This window comes from Hemibagrus wyckioides, linkage group LG20 (genome assembly GCF_019097595.1).
Source record: "Hemibagrus wyckioides isolate EC202008001 linkage group LG20, SWU_Hwy_1.0, whole genome shotgun sequence".
Taxonomy (NCBI): domain Eukaryota; kingdom Metazoa; phylum Chordata; class Actinopteri; order Siluriformes; family Bagridae; genus Hemibagrus; species Hemibagrus wyckioides.
In genome coordinates, this window is record NC_080729.1 from 18,887,539 (window position 1) to 18,901,922 (window position 14,384).

Below are 14,384 nucleotides of genomic sequence, written 5' to 3' on the forward strand. Positions count from 1 at the left end.
ACAGTGTGGAAGTAAACAGCAGCATTTATTTGACACTATATTCTAGTGTACTACATAGGAAACGTTATTTTGTCCTCAGTGTAGTGCACTTGTACTCCAAGATTTGAGATACAGCCTACGAAACAAATATAGACAGATAAAATAGCTGATCTTTTTATTTACACCCTATGTAGTGCACCTATCTGGGATTGAGAGCTTCTAGTGCACTCCAGTTAGGGCACTTATCTGGAAATCAACCTACAACATACAGAAACGTACATCTGTGGTTGTGTATCATAACCGTACAGAGGGTATGAGAAAGGATGGAAGTTAATCCACACCCAACGTAGTGCATTTACTATAAAAGGGAGCACGGGGATATGAAGATAAATTAATCTAGAGGTAGTGATTGTGATATCATGTCGGAATTCACTTAATGCACTTCACTGTATTTAGTGCAAGTATTTATAAATAAATAAATAAATAAATAAATAAATAAATGTTGACAGTATTAGTCTGTGTGCTATAATTGAGTGTAGCTATATTATGTAGCGTACTTATACGTTAATTAGGGCACTTCTTTCAGGTTTAGCCTATAGACAAGCACCAAGTCCACCAATGTGGTCCTGTCTAATCCTTTACAGAGGGTAAATGTACAAGAGGTCATTATTGTATAGCTTATGAATAAAGGAAGACATATTGGAATCAGTCTGTACAATCAATCAATCAATGTCTACAGAGGGTGTAAACTAGGGGCACTTATCCTATACCCTATGTAGTGCACTCGTATGCTTGTATAATTGAATTTCAGTCTATAGTGCACTCATACCCTGTGTGTATTTGGGATTCTGTCAAATATCTGACCGAAGCTGTGTACACATCTGTAAAATGATCTTATATACCTTGTAGGGAGAATGAAGACAGTTAGGAAGTGTAGTGCACTTATGTATAACGGGGATTGAGCATATAAAACCCTATATGTAGGCCAAGCACTGTGTAATCTTTAGATAAAGTAACACAGAAAATGTCTTTATCTTATACTCTAAGTAGTACACTTGGACAATTTGTATATTTGGGATTCAGCCTATTAAACAGAAATGTCCATCAGGAGCCCTGTGCATTACTTTCATAGAAAGTAAAACTAGACAATTTAGTCATTTTGCACCCTACATAGTTGACTTATTATATACCATGTGTATTTGGGATTCAGCCTATTAAACAGACATATCTATCAGATTGCATGTGTAAGTCTTCATATTAAAGAAAACTAGGAAATGTAGTAATCTTACACCCTATGTAGTGCACTTATACACTATGTGTATTTGGGATTCAGCCTCTAAAGCAGATACACATCTAACTGAAGCCCTGAGTAAGTCTTAAACTAGTCCAGCTAGAAAAAGCAGCCATCATATGCCCAATGTAGTGCACTTATACACCAAGTGTATTTGGAATTTAGCCTATTAAACAGACATATCAATCAGATCCCATGTACAAATCTTCATATATAGTAAAATCAGGAAATTAAGTGATCTTACACACTATTTAGTGCACTTATATGCCAAGTGTATTTGGGATTCAGCCATATTAAACAGACATATCTATGGGAATAGTAAGTCTTAAACTAGTCCAACTCGAAAAAGCAGCTATTATACACCCCAAGTAGAGCACATATACACTAGTCATATTTGGGATTCAGCCTATAAAGCAGAAATATCTATCAGGAGCCCTATGCACGTCTTCATATAAAGTAAAACTAGACAATTTAGTCATTTTGCACCCTATACAGTGGATTTATAGGCTATGTGTATTTGGGATTCAGCCTAACAAATACACATCTAACTGAAGCTCTGCAAGTCTTCCTATAGTAGTAGTCATCTTACACCCTTTGTAGTGAACTTCTAATACGTGTATGTTTGGGATTTTGCCTAAAGACAAACAAGAGCATTACGTGAAGCCTTGTGAAACTAGACAACGTAGTAAACCCTATGTAGTGCACTTAGGTAGGGAGCAAAGATAGGTTTACAGTGCATTAGGGAAATGTTCACAACAGGAACATGTACAGGCTGTTTAAAATGTCTTCCCTTTATAAGTGCACTATTTAAGGCATGAAATAATGAGTGTCCAGACTTAGTCTCTGCTGCATTGTGGTAATAAGAGTGTGTGTGTCCGTGTGTGTGTGTGTGTGTACTTCTGTGCCACTCACCTTTCTTCCTGACCGGCATGGTCGGTTCGGTTGGACTCCCAAAGTGTCAGGCGGTTAACTTGAACCCTTCGACATGAAATCCGAGTGTAAACATGCGAAAGAGTTGTAAGGATATATTTTAAAAAACCCGAGTCCGAGTTGGTGTGTCCTCCAGGTTCGGGTCAGGCTAAAACGACTAGCTCGGCTAAGCGTCACTTTTTCAAACCTGACAGCGGCGGAAAAGGGAAGCCGGGACGGTCCAAATGTTCAGCTCGTCCACAGACGCTTGTTTCCATTCAAAATATGCATTTATATATATTTATATATATAAAGGCAGTTTACCCCGCACTGAGCACCATTTTTGTCCTTCGTGTAATGTTTAGGAGAAATAAAGTGAATGGGTCGTGGAAAGCTTTCTCCAAAAAATTAAGCTCCAAAAACAAAACAAACCAGCAATCACTATACCAACACGGGCGACTGATTTAAATACGCACTTTTATAATCCACGTCGCTTTTCTAAACTTTAAAATATCCCGAAGGTTTAAAAACAAAATCGTCTTCTGCAAAGCGTCAAACTTCTCTCGTTATCTCTCCACCTCCACCTCCTCCTCCTCCTTCTCCTCCTCCTTTTCCCTTCTTCTTCCCCCTATGTGTCACAAATTCCAAACTTTCCACCAAGATGGCGTCCCGGGGCTGGGAGACGGTCACGTGACCGCAGAACCTTCGCCTTGGCCGCCCAATCATGGCAGTGAGCTACCTACAGCTCGGCGTGGGGAAGGTGAGACCCGACACTTTCTTAAAGGAGACAAGCGGAATAAAACACTTCCAGCTTCTTCTTTTTTTTCATTCAGAAATGTTCGAGCTGACATTTTGGTCCGCTGGTCAAATTAATTGTACAGGAATTGTACAAGAGCTCAGGTCTGGGGGAAAAGGAAGCTTGTGTGTTCTCCTCAGAGAAGATGAAGAAAGTGAGGTTCTGCCTCTCCACTCAGATGTGACACAAATTTGATTTGGGTTATTTTTTCCTCTCCTCATATGTGACACAGATTGTTGCTGAAATCAGGACTGAAAATGACATTTTTTAATGTGAAATTTTATGTGATATTTAACTACAAAGGGCAGCATGGTGGTTTAGTGGTTAGCACTGTTGCCTCACAGCAAGAAGGTCCTGGGTTTGAATCCGGGGTTCGAACAGGCAGAGGCCTTTCTGTGTGGAGTTTGCATGCTGTGCCTGTGTGGGTTTACTCCGTTTTCCTTGCAAAGTCCATAACCATGTACATTAGGTTGATTGGTAATTCTAATTTGCCCATAGGAGTGAGTGTGTGATTGTCTGTCTATATGTGGCCCTGTGATGGGCTGGTGACCTGTCCAGGGTGTAACCCTGCCTTTTGCCCAATGTGCGCTGGGATAGACTCCAGCAGATCCCCGTGATCCTAATTAGGAAAAAAGCGGGTATAGACAGTGGATGGATGGATTTAACTACAAATGTCGAACAAATTCTTGGATCAGACTAACTTTTTGTTCTCAGAGGAAAACAACAAACTCTATTTATTTTTTACTAAAAAAATTTGGCTCAAATTTAATTTCTTTTGTTTTTAGGACAATCCGGTCCCTTCAGGATTTCACAGTGTTTTTGTTATTGTTTTTCGCTCCTTCCAGTGAAAACACATCTTTAATGGCTTTCTATGATAGCTGCACTCATGTTCGACACACAAGGACGGTGGTAGCTTAAGTGGTTATGGCTCTGGGTTGTTGACTGGAAGATCTTGAGCAAGGCCCTCAACCCCCCCCCCCCCCACCCCCTTGCTCCATCATGGCTGACCCTGTGCTCTGACCCCAGGTATGGGCTATGCAAACTGTGCAGTAATGGATATGTGACAAATAAAGACAACTTAACTTGTTTGAATGGATGTTGTGTTGACATTGCGACCCAAATTTGTAAAATAAATTGTGCAAACTCCTCAGAATATTGTAGAGTTTAAAATGGAAGCGGGTTTTGGTTGAATGTTAGTTGACACAGATGACAGGTCTCGACCCGAATTGTGGTGATTTTGAAAACTTGCTCCTCCTGTGGAGTGCAAAATCCTGGAGGGACTGAAAATGGGAATCATTTATCAGTCTATTAGTGTATTAGTGTATAAATGTTTTGTGTAAGCCAAAGTGAAAAAATTGCCTGAGTCTAATACACATTCACATTCACTGTACACCATTGAAACAGAACTTTTCCATCCAACTTTTTTACTCCCCGAATGACATCTTTTGTCACCTGAATTCAATTTTAATTGAAATTCAGACACCACTTTTCAAACGGCCTTCTTTTTTCTATAGATTTAAATATCATGCAAATTCATGCCTGTGTCATTATGTAAATAGAGCTATTAGTCACTACGAATTGATCTGGACGTTAAATGCAGGTAGACACGATCAAAACACTTCAGTCCACAGATGTCCAGGCCGCAGACGCCAAAGAGAAAGAACACAAGCCCGTGTCTCTTGAAGCTCGTGTGCTTTCCACGCAAACAACTACAGCCGCGTCCTAGATTAGAAAGAAGTGGTGGTAAAAGAGCTGCTTTTTTAATTTTATTTTTAGATGGTGATGTTTTATGAATGATCCTCTCTTATCTCTGAGCGTCTACCTCCTCTTTCATCTGTGGGACAGCTGAGAGCTCGGTGTTGTGCTTTATGTTGCTGTCCATTTTACAGAATTGAAGCTTAAGTGAAAGAATATTATCACACACACACACACACACACACACACACACGATTTGTAGACGTTTATAGACTTAGATGTTGTGTTTTGGCATTTCTCCATCATACCCCATAATGACAACATCTTAAAATCTGTTTATCTGTAAGCAAAGCTGTGATGAAAGTGGTCAAATATTTAAGTGGAACACCATATCAAATTCACTACAGTATCAAATCACTATTCATCATCCACTGAGAGGAGAATCTGTTTCCTGCCGAAGAATACGAAGCTATGCGTAATATAACATAAGCACATCAGAGCTCCTGACTTTTATTCCACGTCATCCAGCCCATCTGGCTCGACCAGACAGTAATGAGATTATAGCATCTGTTTTTCTGTCATTATTTTTGAACAAATAATCGTGGTATTAGTCAGGATTTTGGCAGCGCTTGCTTTAAACCCGGCCAGATGACATTTGAAAAGGAATGAAAAGGAATTGTATACTATTTTACTTATACATTTATTAACATTTTTATGTATTTTTAAAAATAATTTCTTTCAAAATGACCACAGATTTTGTGCAGATTTGGGTCGAGGCATGATTAAAATTAAACAAAATAAATAAATAATAAAAAAAAAAGCCATAGAATCAAGTACTTTTGGCTACAACAATCCCAAAAAAAATTATTTTAAAAAATGTAGGGAAGATTCTATATAAATACAGTTTATCAATGCCAAATATTATTTGTGATGTAAAGGCAAACAATTTATTTATTTATTTATTTATTATTTTTTTAATGAAAACCCCAACACTTACATAACCCCACTGCATTGACGGCCTTTAAATCCTTTAGGTATTTGTCTGGATAAATGGTGTAATTAATTGCGATATTTATTTTATCTTTACATCTGTCTACATATTTGTTTTCATAACACGGTAGATAATTTGACATCATCATACGATGTTCCAAACAGAATTTCTTCATTCCAGTCCCAGCCTATTAAACACGCTAAGCAGTAAACAAGGTAATTTATGATCTGTATATGAATGAGCTGTCAGTACACAGGGATCACTTTAGAAGGTGCTTCGCTTGCATTCCTTGTGCATTTAATGCATTACAGCTGCCTTGTGGTCAATGACATGAACACGATCAATGCAGGAAATCCCGTTCTGCTGCAATTCACATGGCTGAATAATGAGTCTTCTAGTCAGATTTTAAATATTGTCATCATTTGTGTGAGAAATAATGCCATGTTTTTGTCCTTCACTACAAATTCAAAGTCATTGTTTACTGATATGACTGTAGGAATTTCGATGCATCCAGACATGTTTTTTTTCCCATCTGAATGGACCCTGTGTACTGAGATGATGCTATTTCAGGATCACGGCTGGTGTGATCTAGTGGCCAAATGCCCATGCCAGCGCTGCAGGGCAAGATTTCCTCCTAATCTATTCAAGCCCAGAGCCAGTGATTAGATGATAGTTACAGCTTAACTTGTTTGGGAACGGCCAGATGGCACCTTACATCATAAAAATAAATGTTAGTGTATTTTCCCACAAGGCAGACAGTGTTATCAAAATCCCACCCTGGGCTTGGATGGGCATTGGAGAAAAAAGGGAAAACACACACAAGGCAGTCAGTGTCCGTGAGAGTGGAAACAAAGCTTAGACGTTGACTGGGAAGGAGCGTGGTGTTGAGTGGCACAGAGATAGCGTAGCATGTCATGCCTAAACATAGACCTATACATGTGATACGCTTTAATATGATTTACAGACAGCAGGATGGATGTGCTCCAGAGGTTAGACGGGATGCATAGTCGTTAGAACGTTATGGGTGCATATCCTTTAACATCTGTATTTATAGTTCATAACATGAATTACATCGCTGCGTTACTTCCGACTTGGATGCGGATGTAAATGTGCTTTGAATGCAAAAGCTGCCATGCATAGTGCAAGTGTATAAAAAGAAACCTTGTGAAGCTTGAGATGCACACGCTCCAAAGGAATAGTTTAGGAGAAATCAGATTTATACAATTGGATCCTTTTGCCAAATCGGTCAGTCCAGGCCTGTCTGGTGTAGGGTGTTTGGCGGTATTATATAAATATGTCATAAATGATCATAAAATCATATTGCAGTATTAGTTTATAAACATGTAATAACAGTAAAGACAAACTGATTGAAAGCAGTTTCTTTTCCCGTCTTTTTAGTGTTTATTTGTTGAATAAATAATAAAAGTTGCTGAATAAAGGTTTCTTCTTGTTTGTTAGCAGACTAAAATAATGTGATTCATATTGCTTTATAATAAAAATGTCTTCCAGGCCATGTCATATCATCCAATTCTTACTGATTCTCTAGTTTTCCAATCGAGCTATATTTACTTGCTTCAAAAATCAATGTTAAGGTATGAAATTTAGTTTTGTTTTTATATATTAGCAAGAAAATCCTGTATTTATAAATGTAAAGCAAACTTCTGTTCATTTTACTTTGTTTTCTTAGTTCACATACTGTATAATTTGTTTGTAAACCACCTCAGCAGAACTATAACACTAATTAATAATCATTTCCCCCACCTTAATTTTACATATTTTGTAGTTAACTATACATATTACTAACCCATGAAGCTCTTTTGTATGTTTAGCCAATACATTCCATACATTACTGTTTTCTCATCAATATTTTTATCTATTCCTAGTTCTTTGCCATATGTCTACTGATTGTGGGCAGTTTATTAATAATTTCATCTTCATTGTAATTTTTTACAGTGCTGCTCACCCCAAGATTCAAGGGTTTCCTTTGGGTTCTCTGGTTTCCTCCAAAGACATGCGTTTAGGCTGATTGACATCTCTAAATTGTCTGTAGTGCATGTGTGAGCATGGGAGATCCTGAGTCCTGAGATGGGTTGCCCCCCAAACTCGATAGACTCAGGGTTCGTCCACCCTGTACGGGATATGTGGAACAGGAAATGGATGGATGGATGGACGGACGGATAAATGGATGGGTGGATGGGCAAATGCTAATAGATGGATGGACGGATAAATGGATAGGTGGATGGATGGATGGATGGATGGGTGGGTGGATGGATGGATAGATGGAGCCATGTAAGAAAAAAAATTCACTGTTTAGTTGGCATCGTAAATCTGATTCTTTTCTTAAAACAGCATCAAAGTTGTTTTTTCCTTCTAGCATTTTGAAATGATCTTTTAATTATTATTTAAAGAATGTTTAGTTTATAGACAACGTTGATCAAGACATAGAAAAGTGTCCAAAGATTCAAGACTTTCCTGTGGTTGAAAATGTGCTGACACTGGAGACTCCTTCCGTGTGTGTTAAATAACCATCTCCTGACAAGAAACATTAATAATAATAACCACATTAGCTCCAAATCATAAGGAGTATCTGGTATACAATACTGGTTTAGAAGTCTGTTTGAATGAGCTGTTTATTAGCACTGTGGTATGAAAATAGTCCAGTTGTTTGCTTGTCTAGAAACCCTTTACAGACTAACATTATTCATGACTATAGAATCTCAGTATCAGGTTTTTTTTGTTCACTGGGTCATTGCTACAGGCGCAGTTTTCTTCTACAGTAATACCCTTATTGTAGAAGCCTGTCTGCGAAGGCACAAAGCACTTACTGTCAATGAAGATCTAATCCAATTGGCTTTCACTTGACAGTCAGAGATCCTTCACATAAATACATTCATTTAAATAGGCAACATGGAGCGAAAGCCAGAACTCTCCCTGTCTGAAATCGAAGACTGAGACTGTGTTATCTTAATTAGAGCCTCTCTTTTGGTAATGTATATAGTTTATTGAATCACTGCACAAAGATTCGCAATAGTATCTTTGGGAAAACAACAGCGTTTATAGTGTGATTTATAGGTTTCCATAATCGGAGCTAAAGTAATCCAAGATTATCCGAAACAATGCACCGAATTAGCAGCTCAGGCCACGGGGATTAATTCTGACCCAACAGGCATCAAAACATAACGTAACGACGGAGTGTAATGCCATATAACAGCTTGTGGGCCAGATAGGAACATAAATACAGACACGAAAGCTAGTGAAATTAGACTGCGAAAGAAGATCCAGCCTATTAACTGACACGTTCCCTCCATTAAAAGACAATTGCGCGCAATTCCATTAAATCCTTTTGTTTTACATTCCCACAGGATTTCACCCCCAGCCGCATTTCCCATCACTTTTAATGAAAAGGAATTCCACGTGCACGGATTCGGTCTTGTGACTGCTGCGGGAAAACATTACTACAGCGTAATGACATGGCTGGTGTGGATTCTACATCAAGGAGGAAAACATCTTCAACATTATATATCTTTCACCTATTATATTTAATTTGGAGGCTGAAGAACGAAGTGTGCATGCGCTTGAGCTGGGGAGCAAATGGATTTTTGATAAGATAAGATAAGATAAGATAAGATAAGATAAGATAAGATAAGATAAGATAAGATAAGATAAGATAAGATAAGATTTTATTGATCCCACACTGGGGAAATTCACGTTACAGCAGCTGGATGATACAGAAGAGAAGTCAAAGAAGATTTAACAAAATAAACTGTCAATAAGGAAGACAAGAGGCAAATATAGTGACAATGCAAAATATTAAAAAAGATAAAATATAAAAAAGAAAAATACAGAACATGTCTGTATTCTGTAAAACTTTATCCTAGAGACATCCAAATCCAAAATGACTGCAAAATAGCAAGACACCTGATCTACAGATGTTCAAAAATGTTATGTTTTTATAATATTTCTGAATGGAAAAACAATACAGACGTTAATCCGCGGTCTGCTGATGTCTGGATTATGTTTGGCAGGGCTTTTTCTTTTTTAGGTCATGTCTCAATTTCTGTGTTACTTCCTTCCCTGGATGTTGTTCTTTCTCCAGCACAGTGAATGATCAATATTTTCTGTTTTATGTCTTAGGAGACCTGTTTCTCGCTGACTTTTATCTCGATCTCTCACAGCAAGCTTCTTTATTATAAGCCCTTGGACGTATTAAAAAGACACGCTTTAATTTTGCGTGTTGTGTTTATTAATGCTTATTGATTTGATAAGTGTATTTGTTTTGATTTCTCTTTAGTGAATGGTGTGTATGGAAGTGTGTATGGAAGTCTAATTAGTGATACATTTATGTAACTGCAATTACAGTGTAATATTAATCATAGCCATATAGACAATTCTGTTCATTTCCTCTGTTAAAAACCGTGATGTCACATATAATAAATGGATATGTATATTATAGAGGCGTGTCACAGCAAAAACATGAATGTTACAACATTATTGTGAATAACATTTGCATATTTTATGTGACATTGTCATGGTCATCTGTGGCTGGCATGTCCAGGGCTGCCTGTTGGGAGAAGCTTTCTGGATCTGGTGGGCAGTTGTGTTGCCAGCCTGCTCTGCTTTTACACACACACACACACACACACACCAAACAGACACCATGTGTGAAATTCCCAGGATTCATTGGCTACACAGATGAATCAGAGGCCTGGATGGCCTCTCGAGCACTTCGAAGCCCTGCTGGGCAAGATTACCAAACCATCTGCTAATAACTAGCAAAGCGGGGCAAAAGTCGTCAGAGAGTAAATCTACAGAGCAAAGACATGTAGCTGATTCTGTATTCTATCCGAAGCGACTTACAAGTAGGGGTGCGAAACATGATTTAAAACAAATGTCATACTAAGATATTTAAAGACATGTACAATACGTCTATTTTTGCTAGAAACATACTAGCTAAAATTCGCCCCCAGTACTCCACTGTCATTCTTTATTGAATCCTATGACAATCCTCTTCAATTTTCCTTTAGTTTTTTTCAGTATTAAAATTCACTCAGGTTAAAAATATGAAAGTGTCTGGATGTGAACTCTTTTCTTCTCATTTTTAAATAGTGTTTTGGCTATTATCATGTAACTTTGCTCAGCTAGCTACTGTAATCACAGTGTAATATTACTCAGTCTTTTCTTTTTGTCTTTCTTTTTATAGTCTTTTCTATATATTTTACCAGCATTTCTGAGGCAAAAGTTTATATTTTAGACAATGTTGTCTTGTTTCCACTGTCACAGTGTCTCTGCATGTCTGTATTAACGTGTATGTTACGTGCTAGCTAGCTAAAACAAGACTCTCAGTCAGGAGCTAGCTTTTGGTCGGTATTTTAATTCCCAGTTGCTTAGTAATAACTTGAAAAGCAAGTGTTCATGTTTACTTTCCACTTGAACAAACCATTTCAGATTTCAGATACATCTCTTATTATGTACATGGGTTAGGGATATTTGTAACGACAGTAATAATGGTGTTATTTTAGCCATAGTGAGCCTTTTCTTCCAAATTTTCCACCACATCTGAGGTAAATGTGGATATTCCAGGAAATTCTGCCTCATTTCCACTGACACTTTCCCTCTACACGTCTGTATAAAAGGCTTTGGCTAGATGCTCACTAGCTACGTACATAGCTAGTTTATGCTCAGTGTTTGTATTCGCTAGCTGCTTAGCAACAGTGATCTCACAAATTTAACCCCATTTTCTATTTAAACACACCTTTCTTTCAGATATATGTAGAGCTCCAGCTAAAGATATTAGTTTTATGGTAGAAGGTCAGCAAATCAGGTACGGTGTTTATTTTATGAACAGTTGCTGCCGTAGACTTACAGTTTGTGTCAGACTGAGGGGCATTCACTAATGTTGTAAGGCCACATGTCACATTTAGCTGCAGTAAAGTGACATGTCCAGTTCTTAAGATTAATCGGTGGCTTTTGTTTTTTTGTTTTTAGCTCAGACATTTGCTTATGCTAAAAGTGAATGTCCCACTAAACCATATATAGCAATCTGACTGCTGCAGTATAATCCAGAACAAATCCTGGTCCGGACCAACTGTGTGTGTGTGTGTGTGTTATGGGAGTTGACCAGGCCTACATACGTAACTCTGACCACATCCCACAAGTGGAAAAAGAGCCCTTGTGCTTCTCCTGCAGGCTGGAGCCAGAGAAGCAGTGGTCTGGAAAGCAAGGAGAGTACCGGTGTCTGGTTGCGGCTGGAAGAGGAGTGAACGGAAAGAGAAAAGCGTAGGACGACAAAAAAGGGGGGGGGAGTCCAGCGCCACCATGCAGCCTTTTTGGCAGAATCGGTTAGATGGTTGTTTACACGCTACACAAAGGAGCCCAGTGTTCCACGGCTTCGCTATGTGTGCTTTTAAGATGGAGAGAAAAAAAGCAAGAAAGGATCAGCTCACTGCTGAACTCCTCCCTGGATAAATACACACACACACACAAACACACACTCCCAGGCAAAATACACACCTTTTGCTTTATGCTATCACAAACATTAAAGATCAATTGGCCATGACTAGAGCTTAGCCATCGTGTAATTTCGCTAGCACACATTGGTCCATTCATTCCCGAGTAGCACTTGAGAACCCTGATGGATTGGCCTATTCATTTCCGCTTGAATTGCCTCTATTCCTCACACACTCCTTATAGCACGAGATTGAAACAGGACCATTGTAAATAAGCCCAGTGTAAGGTGATCTCATAGCAGAAAGGAGAGTCTAGGAGGCGCAGTTATACCTAAAAGGGCCTTTTTTAAGGTCTTTTACTGAGTGTCTTTGAGGCTGTTGTGGGAAAACACTGCTGGCTTGAACTGCTTGTGTGTCTCAGCATAATGATTTGTGCACCGCTTGCAGATTTGCTCCATCCATCTGGCACTCTGTGTGGAGCACTCCTCCTGAAAACATCAGTGGAAATTGAAATTCGCACAGTAGTCCCGAAACGTAATCAATCAATTAAAGACTTTTTCTTTTGCCAACATTCACTTCATTAATTTTTCTCTAAACCGATAAGCAAGACGAAGTATTAGAAATTTATCCATCCATTTTCTTTACTCGCTTTATTCCTAATTAGGGTCACGGGGATCTGCTGGAGCCTATCCCAGGCAGGGGTACACCCTGGACAGGTCGCCAGTCCATCACAGGACCACACATATAGACAGACAACCACACACACTCACACTCACTCCTACGGGGGGGGGAATTCTTTTGGGAAAGTATTCCTTTACCATTAGCGTTTGCATTCAATAAGATTTCATTAGCAGTTCTCATCTTTTATTTCATATTATCGGACTTCTTCCAACATATTGCACTTTAAATGCAAACACTCTCGTGAACAGAATCCTGCTTCGGAGTTTCCTGCCTCTTCCAACCTGTTGATTAGATGCTGTTGTTTGATGTAGCCCTCAGTTATGCTAATCGTAAATTGCTTCTGTCTCTCTTTTTTTCGCCTCACAATGGAAACCGGCTATTCACCGAGCGTTCTCTCGTGCTATCGCTTCACCTCGGCTGCTCTGAAAAGGAACCTTTGATGTTTGCCGTCTGATAAGAGTGGACAAATAAACCGGAGCAGATTCACGGAGAGGTTGTATTTCACACACTGTTACATTTCTTCCAATTCAACCACACAATGGAAATCTTATCTCAAAATAGCATCGCTTTATTTAAATAGAAGCTTGCTGAAGTGTCGGCGTTTGTTATCTTATCAGCTCTGGTTTTGAAAGAGGATGGCAAACGTTGCTGTGTGCCTCTGTGTAATTGTCATTTTGTTGTAGATACCCTGCACACCTTGCACCTTACCTAGCCTTTTGTTGGTTAAAACTCCATAACAACAACAACAATAATAATAACAATAATAATAATAATAATAATAATAATAATAATAATAATAATAAATCAACCTATCAAGGAATCATGTATAAAAATATTCCAGTCCATGTCTCTTTTAAAGGATTAAACTGATTAACAACAGCTTAGAATCTTTGAATGAAAGTTCTGATCTTAAACAGCCAAGCAAAAATTTCTCTAACCCTCAACTTCAAAAGTATTGGCACCCCTAAAAATAAAACATGATTCTGGATCCAATAGAATTCCACATGCACCAGGATCTTTAACTCCAAACCAAGAGTTTCAAAATAACCTACAAAAAAACCCAAAAACAACTCAAACCTTATGGAGCATGAAGTCAATGTTTTGCATATCTTAGTGTCTAGAATAATACCTTAATTATAAACCTGTGGTCTGAAACCATGAGCTAAGAATAAAAATGTTCTGTTTGCTGGAATGGTCCAAGATTGTCTTTGTAAGTATCTCACTTTACTAACTTTACACAAAGAATCTAGCTCAGTTTTGCTCATTTTCCTAATGACTCCGGTGGTAATAATATAGCAGCTGTCTGTAAGTCTAAACATTTTACACAGTCGTAATTAGTTTTAGCATTAGCATACATGTCTGTCCCTAATCTAGCCATGGGGGTCACAGTCCAGTGACTTCTGTGCCGGTCTCAAGCCCGGATAAATAGAGAGGGTTGCATCAGGAAGGGCATCCGGCGTAAAACATTGCCAAATTTAGTCATGTGAATCATCAGTACTCTGAATTGTGATAGAAAAATATGGGCGAGAATCAAGGGGAAGGTGTACAAGACAGTGGTGAGACCGGCCATGCTGTATGGTTTAGAGGCAGTGTCAC

General features: G+C 38.6%; 1 protein-coding gene across 10 annotated transcripts in view; it reads right to left on the reverse strand.

Annotated features, from left to right (window-relative positions):
* dlg1b (discs large MAGUK scaffold protein 1b) overlaps positions 1 to 2,740 on the reverse strand; it is a 75,557-nt gene extending 72,817 nt beyond the window's left edge. For 5 of the 10 annotated variants that reach the window (XM_058417881.1, XM_058417876.1, XM_058417875.1 and 2 more), the window contains exon 1: positions 2,183 to 2,738. In XM_058417881.1, the coding sequence (XP_058273864.1) occupies positions 2,183 to 2,201 (19 nt within the window). In that variant the 5' untranslated portion in view covers positions 2,202 to 2,738. Of the gene's footprint in view, positions 1 to 2,182 lie in introns of all 10 variants that reach the window. The other 5 variants (XM_058417877.1, XM_058417873.1, XM_058417870.1 and 2 more) reach the window with 3 other exon arrangements.
* Between the last annotated feature and the right edge of the window lie 11,644 nt (positions 2,741 to 14,384).